The sequence below is a fragment of the Neopelma chrysocephalum genome, unplaced genomic scaffold, assembly GCF_003984885.1.
Source record: "Neopelma chrysocephalum unplaced genomic scaffold, ASM398488v2 Primary Assembly neopelma1_82, whole genome shotgun sequence".
NCBI lineage: Eukaryota > Metazoa > Chordata > Aves > Passeriformes > Pipridae > Neopelma > Neopelma chrysocephalum.
The window spans coordinates 5066383-5088079 of NW_020897744.1; the positions used below are offsets into that span (position 1 = coordinate 5066383).

General features: G+C 42.5%; 1 protein-coding gene across 13 annotated transcripts in view; it reads left to right on the forward strand.

The window, feature by feature from the left end:
• Nucleotides 1-239: 239 nt before the first annotated feature.
• The window catches only part of LOC113971319 (protein spinster homolog 3-like), a 47453-nt gene continuing 25995 nt past the window's right edge, over nucleotides 240-21697 (forward strand). For 7 of the 13 annotated variants that reach the window (XR_003535517.1, XR_003535518.1, XM_027691110.1 and 4 more), the window contains exons 1-7: nucleotides 13761-13872; nucleotides 14698-15021; nucleotides 17954-18019; nucleotides 18469-18605; nucleotides 19137-19288; nucleotides 20127-20193; nucleotides 20979-21169. Coding sequence is in view for 11 of the 13 variants with exons in the window: in XM_027691110.1 (XP_027546911.1) it covers nucleotides 14814-15021; nucleotides 17954-18019; nucleotides 18469-18605; nucleotides 19137-19288; nucleotides 20127-20193; nucleotides 20979-21169 (821 nt within the window). In the remaining 2 variants the exon portion in view is untranslated. Of the gene's footprint in view, nucleotides 421-7872; nucleotides 8195-9261; nucleotides 9419-11474; nucleotides 11709-13760; nucleotides 13873-14697; nucleotides 15022-17953; nucleotides 18020-18468; nucleotides 18606-19136; nucleotides 19289-20126; nucleotides 20194-20978; nucleotides 21170-21697 lie in introns of those variants that run through there. The other 6 variants (XM_027691114.1, XM_027691116.1, XM_027691120.1 and 3 more) reach the window with 6 other exon arrangements.

Genomic DNA, 21697 nt, shown 5'->3' on the forward strand with positions numbered 1-21697 from the left:
GCCTTGGCCTGGGGTTGGACTGGGTGATCTCCAGAGGTCCCTTCCAACCCTAACAATTCTGTGATTCTGTGCACGTCCTCATGAAAGACATTTTTAGGACAAAATTCTCCCCTGTGAGGGTGGGGAGGCCCTGGCACAGATTTCCCAGAGAAGCTGTGGCTGCCCCATCCCTGGAAGTGTCCAAGGCCAGGTTGGACAGGGCTTGGAGCAACCTGGGCTAGTGGAAGGTGTCCCTGCCAATGGCAGGGTTTTGGAATGAGATGATCTTTAAGGTCCTTTCCAACCCATAATATATTTTTCTATGATTCTATGAGGGGCGCAGTGCTGGCGGCTGCTGTCCTGGCTGTCTCTGCCGGCACCTCTGAGGGCAGAGGGACTCTCCAGAGGGACAGCTGGCTGGACACGTCTGCCCTCAGGACAGTAAGTAAGAACAGCTCCCTGGCCATGATCTTTCCTCAGAGCCCTCAGACTGCTGCCATCTCCCAGCCCACTAAAATACAGGCAGTTTTGAGCAGGAGGATATACCCAGGAAAGGTAAAAAGTGGGATAAAAGGCCTAAATCAACCCTTATACTTGTGAAGGGTGAAGGGGCTCTCCTGCATTAGTGTATCCCTGGAGGACAACCTAGGCTTGGGTTTGGATCTCCAGCAAACGCCTTCAGTAAAGGGGCTTTTTGGGGACATGACTGCAAGTCTGAGGATAGGCACTGCTCAGGGAAAGAGCTAAAAATTAAGATAGTTAATCCCAAAGAACTAAGTAAACGGCCAGGAGAGGTCTGACAAAAATACAAATTGTCTGTATGCTCATGTGTTGACTGTGAAAAATATACTGTGATAAACAGGTGCGTGAGATTCTAAAATAAAAGATATGGGCTGCTTTGCATCTCTCTCATAGTCTTTCAGCATCCTATTGCATTCTCTTAATTTTACATCTCGGTTCTCAAGTAAATGCAGTTCCTGGCTAATTGGATGAACCATTACCACCAGTGACAGAGAGCAGGGAACTCCCTGCTCTACTGCAGAAAGACATTACTACAAAGGAATTTATCCTGTATCAGTTTGACAAAATGTTCAAACCCTTTACAAAAGCAGCCCTCTTTATTTTTTCTACTACATGGGGTTTATTTTGTTTGTGAACACCAAACTTGACTTGCAATGAAGGAAAGAGAACGAGCCTATGAGAGAGATGTTTTTGGTTGGCGCTGCTGAAGTCATTTCCCATGCTGCAACTTGGAAGGCCCAAGTCTGAGAGTTTCATTACTGTGCTAGTACAATTAATCAGAATACTATTCCCAGATGTTCTTGCAGTTCTGATTAAATCTGTGTCATTTTCAATGATTAAACTAGGATGACAGAAGACATTCCACAGTGTATGATACCATTGCCACAATTCATCTCATGAGGGTGTTCTTTGCCAAAGAAAGTCTTTGTGAAAGCCTTTCTCCTTTGTAGGTTGACTGAAATTCCTGAATGTATTTTGTATTTGTATTTTGTATTGCTCCAGTCAGGTTCATTCAGTCTTAAAAACCATCTATCCATTTAAACATAGAAGGCTATCATGTGCAAGTGCATTTTGTAAACTTATTATGCTAAGAGACAGTCACCCAGATTGGAATTCAGGCGTGTTGATGGGAAGTGACACTATTGTGGATGGTATTTCTCTTTCAGGAATAAAAGGTAGGCTTTCTTCACAATGTCAGTTAAGCCAGCACTAAATTCACTCGCTCAACTTTCTGTACCTGATGTCAGTTCAGGCATGAGTACACTTTCTGACAGTTCTATTAATAGAGGACCTAACTACAGCACTGAAGACTGAAAGGTTATATGAAACAACTCTATTTCTATTGCATTCTGTTAATCAAAATCATCCTGAATTCTTCACCATCAGGTCACTCAGTGGCAATCATCTGAAAGGAAGTTTTCTGTGGTCTCCTGCACCTCGTGTGTGAATTTCCTCGTGAGGAACACAGAAGGCTGTGGGTTGGGAAAGAAAGGATTCGGTTTAAGCTGGCACAAATGACCTGGATTCCTTTATTCTGGCAGCAGATTCAACCCTAGTTTATAAAAGTAGTTTGTTTCATTATAGGAAGCATTGGCAGCTTGAAGAGCTGTAACCTTGCTCTGTGAAATCACCTTGTGTGCAGCTGCAAAATGTCCAGCATGGCTACAGTGGGGAGGGCAGGTGTGTGACCGGGGCATGAACGAGTTTAGTGTTTCCTTGCCCCAGTAAAGACTCCGTGGAATCCCATCATGAAAATGGAGCTGTCCTGCCTCAGCAGAGAAGGAACTCTGTTGGCTCGCAGGTCATGTTGCCTGTCCTTAAACACACCAAGCTGTGTGACAAGAGGGAGAAGCCTTTCCCTGGTGGATGAAGTGATCCTCTGTTCTGTTGATATCTGCTTTCTGTACTGCCTATGCACAAACACCTTGTCCTGTTTGCTGAGGCAACATGCAGCACATTGGAGGAAAAGAGCTCAAGATAAGAGAGACTGTTTTCTTGAATTTGTTTTATTCCTGTCTCTGGGATGCAGCCTCTGTGCAACCATCTCTCCCATCTCTGCATTGAATGGAAGGGCAATAAGAATTTAGAAATCTTTCTTTTTTCTGAGTCCATTTCTTGTCTAATGACTGTTCAGCTCTCACAGCCATTTGCATTAATCTTTTCCTTTGGCAAGGCTATATTATCATAATCATTCATGTCATGGTTAGAATTGGAAATCCTGGAACTTTTTCTGTCACCTTAAAAAGGATCAAGGTTTCAAATTCAGCATCTTGCTTTGCTTGACTGTGATGTCTTTCGTTTGACTTTCTCCCCCAGTTCCTCCCTCACGACGCAAATCACAGATTACACTGGTACATAGTTTCTGTTAAGTGGAGTCTTCCAGCTGGATTCACACTGTTAACATCATCTGCTCCCCTGCTTCAGCTTCTTGGCAAACTCAAAAAGCTGATGGTAAGATAGACACAGCTCCCTGCTCATGTTCTGCAATGTTCCTCTCATTTTACATGCTGGAGTCACTGAAGAGACATTCTAAATGGCAGCACTGTGAGGTATCAGTTTTTAGGCTTAAAACCAGTCCCTGTCAGGCAAACGGACCATTTCTATGTCCATTATTGCATTTGCAGGCTTGGGTTTCTCACAGTTTATATTTAGCAAACAAGTTGTTTTCTTAACAGTAAAGGCTGAGTGTTTTTAAGGGCTTATATTCTGGATCCAAATTGTCACCAGGAGATAGGATCAGTTTGCTGAGCAGTTCTGTGTTCCAGCCTACCCCTTGCACTTGGTTTTGCTGTGCATTCACTGATATATAAGTAGTTTGCTCTAAGGAGTCTCTCTTTTGAATAAGCCTCGACTGAGTTTGCTTGTGAGTAGTAAAATCTAAATTCACTCTTCCTGTATTGTATGCAGAGGTAACATGGCCAGTGCCATGGATGTGGCTCATAAAGAGAAATGCTCTGAAGGTTCCTTGTGAAGAGAGAATTTGGGAGGAAAAGGAGACAGCAATTCACTGTATTTTGGGTTTGATTCATAGCTCCTTGCTGGCCTGAATAAGAGCATAACAAAGACTAAAAGCTGTTTTGTTCCCAATCCACTGTGACCTATAAATAAAGCAGGGACTAAACCTGTGCTGAACACATCAGTCTGGCCTCAAGTATTTGTGTTAAGTTCAAGGCTACTCCTCTACATAACAGGTTCAAAAGTTTAACTGTTACTCAAACGTTGGGCTCATGTTTCACTGGGAAGTGGGTGTGTGTGCAAAGAAGCGGGATTTCCTGGAAAAATCTGGACCAGTGAATCAGTAGCATGGCAAACAGAGAGAAGCCTGGGGCAGGAATTGCTGCAGCTGCTACAACACATCTCTTCAGAACCTGCCTCCATGCAGGGCATGATGAAAACATTGGTATCGACTTGTATTGTAGCAAGGCTCAGCTTCTCCAGCTGGGATCAGAGCCCGGCTGGGTTTACACTAATCCTCCAGGATCTCCTGTACAGGGAAGGCTCTCTCTCCATCTTCCCTACGAGTCAAATAGGATGGCAGTCCATGGTGCTAAACTGTCTTGCCCAGGATACCAGAGCAAGCCCTGGAGCCAGAAATAGGAGCTGGTCCTGACTCCCATTCCCTGATACATGAAACCACAATGACTGTAATGTTCAAACCTCTCCATGTGTCTGTCTGTCATTCCTTAAAAAATCCAGCAGTATTCCCACTGGGTCACCTGACCACAGATAAAGGTTTTGGTTGTGGCATGAAACATGGACAGTGATTCCTTGAACCAGGGAGAGGGGATGTAGGTGTAGACTAAGTTGTTCACTGAAGGCTGACACCTGAACAAAGTGTTTTGGCTGGACTTTTGGGTAAGATTTGTGGTATGAATCAACCTCGACAGGAATGGCTGTGTTAAAACAGTCTCAGGAACTGCAGGAAATCCTTATGGATTCTTATGGTGGTGTTGACTCAGGCTTTTGGCAGGAAGGTGCTGTTTAAGACCTGGGTAAACCAGAAGGACCTTGTTCCAGACTTTATTTGTATAAGCTTAAACTATTACTTAAACTGATAGTGCTCCCAGCTGGGAAATGGAGACATGCCTGGTCATTAATGGCAGGAGAGGGTGAAATGACCCCTGAGAGGTGGTCACTTCACACAACATGGACATAATTTCTTCAGAATTGGACTTCTTCCCTCGTTATTAGTGAGAAACGACATCAAAATAAAACTGCAAACAAAAGCAGCAGAAATGACTGTCTTGAATGCCAAAATAGTGATGGGGAGGGTTAAACCAAAATGAAAATTGCAATTTTCTAACTTATATTTCTAAAGAACAGAGTGTGAGAGATTTTTACTTCGCAACCTGCAAAGCCTGACCTAATTACAATCAGTTTAATATACCTGATGGAAAGCAGTCATGAGATCCACTGCTGTGTCAGTGTTCAATCCTTGGAACAAACACAGGGATGTGAAATAGGAGGCAGGTCAGAATTGATTTGCCTTTTCTGAAATGCTGGCATGTTACTGGAAGACAATAAACATCAGAATTCTTTTTTGAGGAAAACAAGGACATATACTCAAGAATGGTTATTTGTATGTAAATTTGCTGCCAGAAGTTAAAATACTGTTTTCACTTCTTCCTTTTTCTTTTGTTGGCTTAAACAAGAGATTTAAATAATTCACTGATGGTTTAAAATGGCAAGCAGGAGATCATAATTTACATGATTTATTTTACATTTATAATTCTTAATTATTTTCTTAAATGTCAGCAGATTCCTTATGCTTGGCAGCATGCTAGTTTTTGACAGTCAGCAGGACTGGAGTAGTCATTGATTTAAGATATGTGGACATATATCTATTCAAAGTTCTGATTTTGTTCAAGTATTATTTGAAACCTTTTCTTTAAGAGATGCTGTGAACTTTTAACTGATTCTTTCTGTTAAGTTACATGTGATGAGATTCAGTTAAAATGCACAAAGGGATCATTAATGGGAGATGAAAATTTGGTTTTAGCTCCCCCAGCTTCCAAGATATTCATACTACCAGAGATCATCCTCCCACAAGCTAGAGCTCATCATCCTTCAGCTTGATTTGGTGCATAGTTGGGAAAAGGGAAAACCAAGCTGGTTCCTTTTCCAAACCCCTGTTTAATTCTCATCTCTTAATGAACCAGTCATCAAAATGAACTTGTTGAATAAACTGAAATGAAGAAATCGCTTTCTTTCTGCACCTGCAGGTGAAGCTGGGCTGGAAGGAGCTGGTTCAGCACTCCTGTGCTATTTCCAGCCACTTACTCAGTAACACCCACCAGTTCAGTGTTTTGACTTTCTCTGAAATTTCTGCAGCAAGCCCCAGCTCCTGGGATATTCTGTACCCGGTGATGCTGGATTTCATGGCGTGTGGGCTGCCCTTATTTCACATTTTATTTTAGATGGGGCTGTTTTTAAAAGGACAGATATACTCGGTTTAAAATAAAGAATTGCACTTTAAAAAATTGTTTTGTCTTTTAAACTGATAAATTCTTTCCTCTTGCCCACATTTTGCGAAATGTATCCTAAAAACTCATTTTGCAAAATGTATCCCAGTTGAAGCCTCTTACCTCAAATTGTGGCCGGAAATTGTTGATCATGAGGTATAGAAAGTGCTTGGCAACAAAGTGAATTTTTTCCTGGAACAGTAAACTTGCAGTTCTTTGAGATATGCTCATATTTGTACCTGACACATTCTGGTGCCTTTGCGAGCCCAAAATTAGTGCAGTGCACAAAAGGGAAGGAAATCTGTCTGCAGACAGGGAGGGTTTGGATAGAAATTCCGAGATGAACAGAGCAGGGGGTATAATATACCCTGCACAAGGGCTGTACATGAGCACAAGCAACAGTTCAAGGGCCAAATCCCTCGATGTGGATGCAGTTGTAGGTGTTAGATGAGGATTAGTCCCATAAGGGAAGCAAAATAGGTTAAGGTATTGTAAATCCAGCCGTCAGTGGGCTGGAGAGTTATAACACAATATTTGCCTCTACTGGAAAACTGTACAGCCACAATTCTTATCTTACACACAGGTACTCTGGCATTGAATTTAATTTTAGCAGGAGCCCAAGGAAAAGCCTGGCTTTGGAGCACCAGGCAGGGCTGTTGCTGAAAAAAGGGGTGGCCAAAAGGGCTGATGGCTCAGACCTGTGGGGTCTGGTAACTCCTCACTGCAGTGCTGGCTTTGCCTGAGCTCAGTGTGGGGCTGGGTAGGACTGGTTTGCTTTTCTGTCAGGACTATGAACTCCTCGGAGGAGGAGAAAAGGGGGGAGGGAGAATGGAGGCAGTGGAAACACAGGTGGCTTCAGTTATATTTGGCTTTTTGAACAGATTAATCACTTTGCTGATTTACACCGGCCTGATTCTGTAGTTTAAAATTATTTCTTAAGGAAGCATTTTAATGAACCGAGTCAGAAGATGCTCTGTTGACATAAGCCTTGTTGTGAGGTAAAGAAAATATTTTTTTTAGTAGTTTGGCAAATGGAGTGACTGCAGTTCTTCCATGACTTTGAGAAGCCAGTTAAACTCCTGTGACCGTTCTGGACTTTGAAACAAAGGTTCTTCTTAGCTTCGTTTAACTTTGGGATTTACAATAATAAATTCTCATAACACTTTTTTCCAAGCAAATGCACCAGCTGAAGTTGATTTTAATGCTCCTATTGATAAGAGTCATAGCATTATATCAGTATTACTTTCTACTATGTCTTATTTTTAGCTTAAGACAACAGTGTTACATAACAGGGGAACATGATTAAAAACTAAGTATCGACTAATATGAAAAGCATCTAAAAAGCTACTTTGAAGTGTGGAAAAGAGACTTTGCTGGTTGCTGGCTTATAAGAACAAAGAGATAATAGTTCTTCCACTGGTGCTGAACTTGTCTTAAGCAAAAGTAGCTTCTTGAAATCATGAGAACAAAATTCTTTTATTATCAGCCTGAGATTCTGTATTGTTATGCTGTATCAAAAGTGTTTAAAGTGTGCAAATGCCAACATGACTCCAGCAGGAAAGGAAGAAAAGCCAGAGGCTGTTCATATACCTTTCAATTTTATATGCAACATGTTTTTGAAACCAGGTAAAATTTCTGGTAATGTAAGGAGTGAATGGAAGGAGATTGTGAACGGAACGAATGGAAATAAGTGAAATTTCTATCCTTTTACTTTACTATTGCTAAGTAATTAATAGAGGATTCATACAGTAATTTTATTACTATCGTTGCAAATTTTGTAAAGAATATTGCATGCAAAGCAGAGCTTTAAGAACCAAGTACTGAAGCCTGAAAACATCTTGTGCATTAATTAACAATAATCAGAACTGTAGAAGTGTTAATATTTATTGTTTTCTTTCTCCCTTTACAGGTATCATTTGCTTTAGAATTACAGGCTTGAGGTCTCTTTGTTTTAGCACAGGAAGTGCAGAGCAAGGAATCCTTCCCAACTCCTTGTCTCCCAGATTTCCAATGTAACTATAGATGATCCTTCCCACACTTCACTTTTTTTTTGCTCCGTGTTCATGAATTTTTGGAGGGTTTTTCGTTAAAGGCAGACATTTGACTGGCCAAGATTTGTACAGACTTCTTTAGTGGGTTAAAATCAAACAGAAGATGCCCAGGAAAAGAGTGACTCTGGCCACTTCCTGCATTTGTTCTGGTTTTGGGGTGGGAGCTTCCCTCTGCCTAAGGTGGGTACCCATCAGTGACAGTATAGGTATATTTTAATCCCAGTTCCCTGTCTAAATTGCACCATAACTTTAAGAACTTCCAAATATTTACATAATAACTGTCATAAACATCAGCATCCTGGGGTTAGAGATTCAAAATGACAACGTTTTTCTTTTGTTGCTGGCAGAATTTGTTTCCCAGTGCTATCAATTAAGCCTGGCTCTAGTGAGTTCATGTACTCACCCTTCCCAAAAGGCTGAATATTGTCTCCCTTTGCCTTACTGGAAGCACTGAGGGTGACAGTAAATCTCCTTGTGCAGGACTCTCTTCTGGGAAGTAAAGTCATTCTCAACACTTAATTAGACTATTTTTAATTTAAATCAGTGTTTATTCAAATTTTTAGTTAACCCCAACCTTAACATTCTCTGTAGTGATTAAAATGCTGTGTTCACTTGCAGAATAGTTTTCCCTTTCAGTCTGGAGGTAGCAGGGCTGGGAAGAAAGAGGCCTCATAGGGAAAGGCCTGTTTTTGTTCTGTCAATACTTGTCTGTCATTACTCATAACGAATGACTCCTTATCTGTTATGCTGTTATCTTAATTAAGAGGACTCTGGTGTATCAAAGTGAAGATTGCAGTGGTCAACTAATGGTTCTTCTGGGGATGAATGTTTCACTGTGGCAGAAAGGTCAAAACATAGGTTAAACAGACATTTAATCCTACAGTTTTCTTCCCAAATCCAAGTAGATGTCACAGCCCTTTTCTGCTGTAATTGTGTCAGAAGTAAGCAGAATCCTAAAATGTGACAAATTCACTTATCAGCTACACCAATAAAAATAAGCTTGAGCTAAAAACACTGGTAAAGGCCAAAGCAGATAAGCTGGTTAGTGGAATCATATCTTTGGGGCCTGGTAACTCTCATGCCTCTGTTCTCCTGACCTCCATGAGCTGCTCTGTGCTGGAGCAAATCTCAGCTACAAGAAGCAACTCTGTTCAGTGATGTGCAGCTTCCTCCTTTGTCTGATGTTAGTGCAAGATGTTCTCATTTGCAAAGGAGGTTTTTTTTTTCTTTTCTTTTTGCTTTCCCAGAGAAGAAGGAGGGAGCAGTTAATAGAACTGGAGCGTGTTCATCTTCTGCTGCTCTGTGATTATGTGCTGGAACTGTAATTTCTTCTGCTATACCTTTTGGGGCAGAATTATATGGATACAACCGAGGAGAATGTTACCTGTGAGATGAGTTATTTAGGTAAGAACCTCAAGAAATTTTTTATAAAGTTGCAGTTTGTTTCTTAATTTAAAAGCTGTAGGAGAAGAGTCTGAACCAGCTTCTCAGCTCAACCAAAAGCATGATCTGCATTCCAGGAAGTAGGAAGTTATATATAGCTTATTTGTCAGTAATAATGAAAAAGTAGATTTTATAGTTTAGAGTGTGTAAATTTTATTTGCTGCTATCACAAGGCTAAAGTACATTTCCACTGGATCCACACTGTGTTTTGTGCTGTTATCCAGGCAACGTGAAAGGAACCATTTTAGATGGAAATTCAGGCTAAGGAGGCAAAAAGGATGTGGTGGCTAAAAATGTAGCATTTATTGAAACTCACAGAATGAGAATCTTCCAGGCAGATATTTTCCAATTAAGTGTAGAGTGAATCAGGTGCTCCAGCTGGTTTTCTTGAAGTTTTTTGGTAACAGAAGATTGCTCATGAAGTGCAGTGAACTCATAAGGATTGTTAGTCTGGATGATTGAGTCCCTTGTTACATATTTGTTTCACAAGATGTAGGCAAAGGCAAGAGACACAAATTGAATAATGGCTCATACATCTAGTTCTGCCTCCAAACGTGAAGAAAAACTGTGGCAATCTGGTCTTGATTATTCAGCTACTAAATGTCATTCTAAAATCCTAAATATTTCCTAACAGCATTTGAAGTCGTTAGCAGTTGCTACCTGAATGTTAATCATGACTAATGTGGCCACAAACACCACAGAGAGATAGAGCAGATTCAACAAAGTACAGGTGCAGAATTTCTCAAACTTCCCTCGGAGTTCCCACCCCTCCCAGCCAGGACGGGCTGTGCATTCCAAGGCAATAACAGCCTGGCAAATGTGCATCAAGCTGGAGCTGAAAGGCAAGGAAAATACACACGTTGGGAGATGAGTCATCCCTGGACTCTTGTAAGAGCATCTTTTCTGAGCGCGGGGTGAAGCGTTGACTCTGTAATCGGCCGTAACCGAAATTCACGCTGAATTTCACACGTGGTTACAGCGCTCGAGCCGCTGCCCTCGGGTCAGTTCGGTCACAGCTTGGTTTGAGCCGCAGGTCAAACTGCTGCCCTGCAGCCCTGCAGCCCGGGTGTTCACGTCTCAGTCCAACCCGGTGTTTTAGCACTACAGACAGAGTTCAAACCCAGCCTTGGTTCCAATACTGACAAACCTTAAAAAAACCCCAGCCTCTTACATAAATCTCTGTCCCTCTGCAGCTCCTTTGCAGCCATTATCGTTGTCTTTAGATCTCCTTGGAGTGGAATTTTCAGGTAGGTCCAGACATGCATTTATTGAGCTGTCTGTCTACCAGGATGATGTTAAATTTTACTCTTCTGATCTTTTCAGATGCTAAAATTTCTAAGTTTTGCAGCAATCCATATCTCAGTTGATGGCAAAATCTCATGATTTATGAATCTGCTTCCATCACAAGGGGTTAAAAATACCTACACCTCAAAATGCAGGCCAGTCTTATATGGTCACCATTAATTACTGACCAATCTTATATGGTCACCATTAAATACTGCTGGTTGCAACCCTATTGCAGCCATTAAATACAAGCTTGCAAATACACACAAGTATATATTTTCTTTTGGTTACTTTATGTTCTCTGTATGAGTCATGCACAGAAAGATGCCAAAAGCAACTTACTTTTTTCTTCCTAAAATCAGTATTGTAAGATCTAGTCAACAAGGAATATTATTTCCATATTCAGTTCTTTCACAGACTGTTGCTGTTTGCTATTCCATGGCTTAATAAGCTTCTTTTCATTGCAGGTACAGAAATGGTTTGGTGTTAATCAGGATAATAAGATATTTTCAATTTATATCTTTCTGACATCTTGGTTCACTATTAATGCCCCTTCTGGTGGAGTTTTCTGGAAAGGCTCTGGCAAAGCTCCAAAGCAGTTCATGGATGTGGCAGCACCCACTATTAAAGGATATTTAGATATATAAATACATTCAAGGGCATTTTGTAGTAAATACTTGGAAATCCTTTCTGGGAAAAGTGGAAGCTCTCACACACTCCTGTTGGGTTTCAGGTATGGCACGTTTGTTGGCCTGCTGAGTGTCAGCCAGCCAGTTTGGGTATCATCAAATGTGTTGGACTAGTGCCAAACAAGAAAATAAAGAGGTTCTGACTTGCTGCTCACATAGAAGGGTTTAACTGCATGGCACAGCCATGAGATCTCGTGCCCAAATGAACCACCAAGAGAACGGAGCTTCTGAAGGCGTGGAACAGGGAGGAAAAGCTAATTTTTATATTGCACCCCCAGGTAAGATGTGCAGGCAAACACTGCACTTTGTTCTGAGAAAGGAACTGCCTGACTGATAGAAAGGAACAAATAAGGAAAATAAATAATTGCCTATAAAGAAACGAGCTGTAATCTTGCCTGACAAAAGCTGACTGGTATTGTGTAATGGTATTCCGTATTCCACACAGCAGGAGTGGATTGTCACAAAGTTTTGCAGGAATTTTTGGCACAGTGTTGTCTGGATGAACAGCAAAATTGTGGCTGGAGACCAGAACAAGCAGGCAGTTAAAGGCAGGTGGTTATCAAGGAATGATGGCTTTAGGAGCTGACAGAGGGAGGCAAAGTCTCAGGGGCCTTTTAGAAACCACTGCAGACTTTTATCCAACAGTGAAACCCAGAGGGGATGGAAGGAGGTGACACTGAGATAAGGGAGAAAGGGACATGCAAAGGGACATGAGGGCTGGTACCAGTGGCCAGGTAGCACAGCAATAAAAATCATGAAGTGGAAGTGATTGAAACTTTAATGAAGGGCAGAAAGGGAAGAAAAAGAGGAGTTTAGAACTGGTGGTTTGGTGTTTGTGAGGAACATTTTCTGTTTAATCTGACTGTGTCTTTGGAAAATTTAGAATTTGGAAATTGTGTTTCAAAAGAGCAGAACTGAGTTCTTGCCTCAGCAGTTATAGTTAGAAACCTGCTTTTGGCTGCCTGTAAACATCATGTCTAGCAGTAAATGTCAGCAGTTGAGAGCGATATAGGATGTGCCTGGGAAACTCCGAGGCCGTTGGGATCAAAAGGCATTTAATATATGCAAAGTGCGAGTTAAACCCTGACGAGCCGCCCTGTGAGGCCTTCCTTACCGGCTCTGAGATGCGGCTGGGCATCACGCATGGAAAATATTCCCGCTGAAGGATGGAGAGGCGGGAGAGGCCGGGCTTGGAGCGCCATCGAGCGGCAAAGCCGGGCAGCGCCTCGGCACCTCCACAGCCCGCGGGGACTCGGCAAAGCCATTTCAGTAAGAGGTTTTAATATGTGTTTCTGATTGCCTTTTCTCCACGGCTGTGGGTGGAAACAAAGTTTTTAATCTCTACAAAGCTGTGCTCATTCAGAGTTCTCGTGAGGGATCACGATCCTTCAGCACCCTCACGAGGGGAGCGGAGGGGCAGGGACCGATCTCTTCACTCTCGTAAGCGGTGACAGGGAACGGCGGGAGCTGAGTCGGGGGGGGTTACGTTGGATATCAGGAAAAAGTGTTTTACCCAGGGGGTGGTCGGGCACTGGAACAGGCTCCCCAGGGCAGTGGGCACAGCACCAAGCCTGACAGAGTTCAGTAAGTGTTTGGACAGCGCTTCCAGGGACAGGGTGGGATTGTTGGAGTGTCTCTGCAGGGTTGGACTCGATGATCCTGAGGGGTCCCTTCCAACTCAGCACATTCTATGATTCTTTATTGCTCCCAAGCACAGTCAACTCTTGACTTCATTGGTTTAATGCATGGATAACATGCCATTTACTCAGTGAAGGGTCTATAGCAGAGAAAAAGGTAGTGGTGATAGTATTGAATAGAGCACAGATTGGTTCCCAGTAGCAAGCTGAACACTCAGAAATGTTTTCAGACACAAACTGACTTACATGGAGCTCCCTTGAGCAGGAATGGGGAGAGATGCCCATGATCTGTATCTAAATCCTCCCTTAAAAGGTTGAGAACTAAGATGTTAAAATAAAATAATTCCTCTTAAAATAAAAGTAATATTGACTTACCCATGATTAAATTAAAGTTGCCTTCTGGTTCATGAAGAACTAGATCTTCACAAAATGAAGATAGAGTGAAATACTGCACTGTTAAACTCACAAAGCAGGGGTCTGGATTTTACAAAATGGCAAAGAATACTAAGTGCTATTTTGCTTTTCAGTTTAGTCCAAAGTGTGAAATACATGGTTCTTAAAAAAGCCCTAACCACAGAGTCTTGTCTTCATGCCTGAGTCATGAACCATAAGCAGTACTCATTCCAATTAGCTGCCTCACTCTTAAACTCTTAGAGTTTACTGTTAATTTTCACTTTAAACTTTTTTAACAGGGTGCAAAAAATAAATTACCTTCTCAAGTTGGTAATCCACAAAACGGCTCAAAAGACATGTGACTGAACACTTTAATAAATGTGAGTGGCCAGAAGAAAGGCAGCAAATAAAGGTACCTACATGCACCAAAAGGACAAGAATGCCCTCCTGTGCCCTCTGCTCTTCACTTTTTGGACTTGTTTTTGAGGGGAGTAAGGGGAAAAAATCCCTTTGCACGATTCAGAGCTGTGAAATGTGCACAATTCCAGCAGAGGTGAGGAAAAGTGTTGGTTTCCATCTCCCTTTCTCTGCTTACTGGAGCATTCTGGGTTGTTGTTGATTTTCTTTGGTATTCCCCCCCTAAAAATACCAAACAGAACCCAGCATGTAGTCTGGAGTATGAGTCTGCTGCTGATTCGACCTAAAAATTCAGGAACTTACTGGGAATGATTTTGTTCTGGGGATAGATGTGGCCAGTGCAAAGCACATGGGTGATAACAGTGAGCAGGGACTGGTCAGGTGGCAAGGCCAAGGCTACAGACCTCTATTATAAAGGCCAGGGGTTGTGGATGGTGAGAATCAGGTGCAGAGAAAGCAAATGACTTGTCCAGAGTTGCACAAGTGTGTGGCAAAGGAGAGCTCAAGTCAAAATCGAGGTACCTGGTCTAGCAAACAAGTATCTCTTTTATTTCTTTCTCTTTCTTCTCTAGAAAGACTGTTTTTAGCTCTGTCAACTCACCGAGAACTTAAAAAGGTTATAGTTATTTTTGTGTGTGCAGTTCCTGTGAGATCACTGCAGAGTTGTGCACTTTCATTTCTCAGGTGCACAACAGGTTACTTGGCTTTTGTTTACATTTACTTTCCCTTGTCTTCAAGGCATTGCTCTTCAGCACTTCTGCAAAAGCACAACACTGCAGCTTTCTTCCTAAGTTCTGACTGCAGGAACATTTCAGTTCAGTTCTGAGGGCCGGAAATGACCGTAGTGATTGAAGTTCCTCAAAGCCCCACACAAAACTGGCGTGTGGGTTGGTGCTCTGGGGGATCACTTCATCATCCCTGCTGGGTGAGGGCAACATGGAGCCCCCCTGTGCACATGAGGACACAGGCTTGCAGCTCCAGGCACTGCTGGAGGGACAGAACTATGGAGCTGCTGCAGGAGATGGGACACGATGTCCAGCTGTGCCTGTGCCAAGGAACAGCCCGGCAGTGAGGAATTGCCTGGTGGTCGCCGTGCTGTGCTTTGGGAATTTTATAAATTTCATGGATTGGTTCCTTGTGCCAGGTGAGAGCCTATTTTCTTCCTCTAAGGAAAAAGAAATGTAAGTTCTCAACAGCTCTACTTACTCCACAAATGTTTCTAAAGTAATAATATACTTTATGTCTTTTAATTTTTCTTCACTTATCTGCCTTAGCCTGTCGATCATACTCTTAATAAAACTTCCAGTTATAAATCTGGAAGCACCTAGGAATAATGTATTGGTTAGTAATGATTTGTAGAATACTTATAAAGATCATATAATATTTTACAATCTAAGTCTCTTATAAACAGACTTCAGCAAAGTCTATTTTTGTGTCTGGACTCTACAGAAGATTGACTAAGGAACTTCCCTTTACTGTGTAGAGCAGTTTACCAGGCCTTCTTTGGATCCGGTGGATTCCATATGGCATTCCTTTATCTGGAGAATACTGATGCCATTCCCTCCATTAAAAGTTCAAAAACTATATTATCTTTGTACCAATAAAAGATAACTCTGTTATGTTAACTTTTGGCTTTCTTAACTTCCTCGTGAGCTGCTGGCAATCGTGTGCTTCCTGCAATGAGGAGTTACATGATTGTGTAAAGAGAACAGAGACCCACTTCCCTAAGCATCCCCTACCAAATGTGCAGCTTGTCTAAAAAATAATCTCCTTCCTCCAAAATGTGATTTTTTAACTTTTTTTTTCCTAGTGGAAAAACAAAGAATTGCTTCTAGTAAACTGGTGGGGAATCTATGGGTTTTTTTCTCACAATGTAAACTGTGGTCTGTGTAAATTCTTCTGTTTAGCATCACTCCTAAGGATCTATCATGCTGCCAGGGATCTGACTTAGAAATCAGTAGGAAACACTTGCTGTGAGCTTGTTATATGTTACTTCTGAGTAGTCTGGAAATGAGAAATATTTTAAAACCTTGAAAAAACACAAAAGGTTGATTGTTAAATTTGGAATGAGTACCTAGTGACAGTGCACAAAGTAATTATTTTACTACGTAGACCATTCAGAAATTCAAGACACTCAATCAGTATCTTTCAAAATGGAGAGGGTAGTGGGTTTAGGAGTTTGAACTTTTTTATTTTGAGTACCTCTTAACCACACCAGTAAGAGGGAAGGAAGCGAGTAGGAGTGGATGAAAACATCTTCAGGCAAGAGCCGGGATGTGTGGAGGGGATGCACTTGGAAGGGTTAAGTGCAAGCAGCCATTTGGCTCATTCCAGGCTTTGAACTAGTCTTTTTATGTGCCAGGAGCCTAAAATTTCCCCAGCATGCTCTTGTGAGTGAGGTACCTTCAAGAGCAGAGGCCAGGCCTTTGAAACATGTCCTTTAATCACATGAGATGACTAAACCACTTTTTAGTTAGTTCTGTGACCTCCTGGGCCATGGGGGCCATCTGTAAACTGCAGTTTATACCCCAGCACCAGACTGTTCATCTGCTAGAATTCAATGTCACTGCAGAATTCTTCCAGCAGTACTTTTGAGTTTGGCTGTCCATGCAGGAGCATGTTGCTTGACAGGAAAGAGAAGCAGGGCAGGTGTGAGGATCTGATTAGAAAGAAGCTGGTGGCAGTTGTGAAGTTGTGGTTTCCGGGCAGTTTTGCTCACAGGCTTTGACAGAATTTACATCAATCTCCACACAGAAAACAAGCTCTTCCACTAAATTATCTGCTGGAATTGAGTCTTCAGTTTTTAAAACCAGTGATCATGCAGACCTTTCCCCTCTGATCTGTGACCCTGTTCCAAGCTGTTCGAATCAATGCTTTGTGATTTGCCAATAACTGCTCAGGTCACTTATTTCAGTTCTGTGGAAGGAATAGCAATTCAGTGGTGCTCAGTGTGAAAGTCAGTTTGAGATGAAGCTGTGGTTCAGGTCAAGTCTTGTATCAGCTCTGACTTGTTTTAAATACTCTGTGAGTCCAAACCTGAATTCCTGTAATCCAGTATTTCTATGTGCTGATCACTGGCTGCCAGAAAGGAAAGATTGTCCTGTTTTAATGATGCAAAACAATTGAATGAAATCACTGACTTACTTTTGAGACCATTAGAAAAACCCTAAATGCAAAATATGTTCAAGAGTCATTGAGAAAAACCTCCAGAGCTGCCATTAGGCTGGACCTTGTTCTATGTGACTTCTCTATGTGACTTCAAGTCACATCAGTAAACAGTGAGTGGACTGATGCTGCAGCCATGGGGACAGGGGGGAGCATGGATTTAGCTTTACAATAACTGGCCCCACAATGCTTTTAAGAACTGCAGCAGTGTAGTTTTATGGCACAACATGGAAAACACGCTGTGGGAGCAAAGGTACCTCTTGCTGACCTCATCCAGCTCCGCTGTGCTGCAGATCAGCTGCTGTGAGCACAGCAGGTGGGTTACCCAGAACTTGTTCTCTTGCGTGGTCACGGCTTCTTCCTCTCAACCATGTTATGATTTTATCTATTTTGACAAAACTAAAGCAGTGTGAGAAGAGATGCCTTTTTAAAATGATATCTTTCAATACTGGAGCACGGGTGTGCTTATTCCAAGCAGTATCTTCTGCTATTTTTAATTGTTTTTCAGCAGAAATGCAAGGTAGGTGAAATGCAGATCTGCAGCCTTGGCAGGACGTAGAGCTGAAAATGACCTTTTTGTCTCAACACCCACGAGGTGTCAAACTTACCACTGTTTTGTGTCCAACTTTGAACACTAAACTTTTTAGGTACTAATGCTGCAAAACAAACAGAACAGTTGTGGTTGAAACAGTGACTCTCATAAGACCTATATAGTGGAAGATCATTAATTTTATCTATAGTGATAAGAATTTTTAATTCTCTGTGCATCTGTGCTTGTGGGAGAATAAGGGTTTACAATCTAAACTAGAAGCTAAAGGTGCTGCAGTTCTTGCAAGCCCTGTTTTTGGGTTGGCAATTACAAGGAATGAGCAGAGTACTCTGCTGCCATTCAGTGTCTGCCTCTGTTGCAGGGATCGTGTTGGATATACAGAAATACTTTGGACTCAGCGATGGGAAGACAGGTCTGCTGCAAACAGGTAATGAAACCTCTTCAGTTCAGGGAGTTCTGTCTGTCTTGCCTCTCTATGGTCTGCTCCTAAAACACAGCCAAGTTACTTAGTTCTCTAGTTCCTCCTCATGTGTGGTGTTACTCACTTCCACTTGTGGGCAGGCTGGCTATGATGCAAAACTCAAAGTCAGGCCAGAATAGAGTCCTTCAAAAATCCCACAGCATGTGAATCACAAAGATGAAGGATTTCTCAAGAAATACAGAACCTGAGTAATTCACACACATTTTATTTTTGTAAGGGTATTTTGAACCTGTATTTATCTTTTTTTCAAATATCAATCTCCCTCCTAGTTCTACAAACTCAGCCTGCCTTTAACCTCTGCCCTAAAAATAACCTGAGTTTATCTGAGGGATGAGCAGCACATATGAAAAAAATAATCTGAGCAATATTGTCTTTGCTGGTTCTTGGATTTCCAGTGTTCACCTTGTGTTACATGCTGGCTGCCCCCATCTTTGGATACCTTGGAGACCGCTACAACAGGAAAATCATCCTTGGAGCTGGAATTCTCTTCTGGTCTGGTGTCACCTTGGGCAGTTCCTTCATCACTGAGTCGGTATGTTGCTTTTTTAGAGGGTACTGTGAAAATAATCTGCTTACACCTTGCAGGAGCTGATAGAGTCTCTCTCTAACCACATTTGGAAAAGCATCAGTGAGCACTCACACCCCAAGCCTGGACTAAATGTGCTCCATGCAGGAATGCTTTATGGGAAGCTGGAGACCAGCCTAGGCAGTGGAGAATCCACACATTACTGTGGCAATTGATGGGATCTCATTTTTGTCCTGAACGTTTGTTGTTTGTGACCTTACAGTGTGGCAGCTTGTTGGGCAAGCATGTGCTCTATCCACCCTATCCCGAAATTCCCTCTGGGTGTCACTGTGGGAAGTCAGTGCTGTGCAGAGAGAGAAAGCCCAGCAGTGAGATGGGAGGGGAGCAGGTGTGAGTGGAGGGAATACAGACATAGGTAAAAGCAGTCCAACTCTGATTTCCTCTGGTAAATTTGATCCACTAAAAGGCACCTCTTTAACAGTAAGCTTTCCTTCTGGCATGGACTCTTTTGCACTATAACATGTCTTTCCCCTGCAGTATTACAGGATATTTGTTCTCTCACGAGGACTGGTTGGCATTGGCACGGCCAGTTATTCCACCATAGCACCCACCATCATTGCAGACCTGTTTGAGGAAGGAAAAAGGACCACAGTGTTATCTATCTTCTATATCTTCATTCCAGTGGGAAGGTTGGTTTTCTTGCTAGTAATTGACTGGCCTTTTGAAATTCTGTCTGACCATGCCTGCAATTCAATACACCCCAAGCCTCAATTGGATATATTTTGATGTATATCTGCCTTGGCTCTTGCAAAGGGATTTGTCACTTCCTTAGCAAGTTTGAATGGAGCTGATTAGGTTCATTTCTGTACTTACCTTGAAGAAAAATTTGCTTTTTTCCCCCAACACTTTTAGGGAGAATCTAAACTCTTGCTTTGAATAAAATATTGAATCAATTCTAAAAGAAATGTGTGCATGGGGGTATGTAATGTAATTCTGGGTTTTGGAACACAAAAGCTTTTAGATGTTTGTTTATTTGACAAATTTTTCAAGAACCCTCCATTAAATGTCTCCCAATGAAGAACTGGTACTTCCCTCTCCTCTTTTAGTTAAATTCCCACTGTGTCAAGAAGAGGAGAAGGGCCTTTTAAGTAGTTTAGAAACATATTCTGTACTAGAGCAGGCAGCCAAGGCTGGGCCCAGAAGGCAGATTAAAACTAAAGAAATTCCTGCAGGACATAATTCCTGTGGCTAGCACAGAAAGGACTGAATAATAAACTGCTTTATGGGCTGTTTGATCTGGGTTTGCAGTGTCATTCTACAGAATACGGACTCCGAGGGGGAATCTGGGACATTATTGCCACTGTCTCAAGTCTGGCAAGTAGACTAGCACAGACCATGAGGGTTGTTTCTGTTTATCCCTTTTGAAAACTATGACAGAACACTTCTCTGTGCTCTCATTAAGACACGTCATTTCAGCCCTCCAGAGTTCATTGGTGCTTTCTGATTCTTCCTTTCTGTTGCTGACAGTGGCTGTGGTTACATGCTGGCAGCTGGCATGGCACAGAGCACGGGGGACTGGCACTGGGCATTCAGGGTGAGTCACTCCCTTTCATTCACTGACACAGCAGAATCCTCACTGGGGTTTGGATTCCTTACGTCCATTGTGTTAAAAGAGGGGAGCAGTGCAAGGGCTTCCTACTGCCTGACTGGTCATGAATGTGGTGTTTAAGAGAGCTCTTCCTGCAGGACAAGTGGCAGATTCCTGCCTGGTTCTGGTAGGTGGAGGTGAAACTGTACAGCAGCCAGGGCAGGTGTTGATGTTCCTCTTACCTGAGGACACATTTGGAATGGTTGTCACTGCACTGAGACCTCCTCAAACAGAGGAATCTGAAGGTAAAAATATCATTAAACTGGTAGCACCAGTTTCCTGCAGTGCTGTTGGGAACAACTTCTATTATTTGAAGGTTTCAAGAAAATAACTCTTCTGTTCTGATCATGTCATCATGATGTCTCTCCATCCTGAGCACCCAGTGCTTTGGAAGCACTTTGTCAGATCCTCCTACCTTGTGTACAAAGTTAACTGGCACATGCAGGTGAACAGGGCAGAATTTTTACTGGAGTAACACTGGGATGTTGTTCAGGTAACACTGGTGACTGCATCAGGGATCACTGTGTTTGTGGCCAGAGCACCACAAACATGTTTTTCTTCAAAATCAGATGAAGCAACCATGCACCTGTAGGATGGGGAGGGAGGATATATCATCATTCCTCCAAAGTCACCACAAATCACCAATGTCGCTCCTCTTATTTACAAATGTGACCTAAACCACATCTATATGAAAACAGGCATCCTTGACCCAACCAACCTTGTGTCTCCAGGTAACTCCTTGCATGGGAGGTGTAGCACTGGTCCTCCTGATTCTCCTGGTCCCTCACAGGATCCAGAGAAGGACAGCGAGACACAGAGCACTGAGCATCTCCGGCACAAGACGAGGAGCACATGAGACACCAGGTGTACCCAGAACTACCAAGACTACTTGGTGTCAAGATGTTGGATCCCTTGCCAAGAAGTAAGTGAGTGGTTTGAGCAACAAAGGTTCCCTACACGGAGTGACCATTCCATTTCAAGAAATATGTCCATGAAATCCTGCCCCGCTCCTTAGTGCCTCATGCTGTTTGCAAGCTGATGGAAACACCCTTAATAAAAATCTTTCTTCCACTCTTTTACAGGAATGCTACAAAAGAAATCAGAGATTTCTTTGCATCTTCTATCCTCCCATTTGGAGGAGGGGGAAGGAGGCAAAGTCAGGGCACTGTGCTGCTATTGAAATCCAGCTCTACTTTCTACTAAGTTTCCCCTTCCCTCTTGCTTTAGCCCTCAGGGTGAGCTGGTTCGCTTAAAGTGCGTTATTTGCAGGTGTAAATTTATCTGTAACTCCCAGTGCCCGAGGAAGGTGGGATCAGCATGTCTCAGGCAGTCTCTGTGTGGTCTTTGAGAGGCTGCTGTGCCTCTGATACACGAGGTGAAAATGTTGCGCCCCGTTACGGTTTATAAAGCGATTGCCCACGTGTTTTGAGCAGCTGAGCGTGGCTGGCAG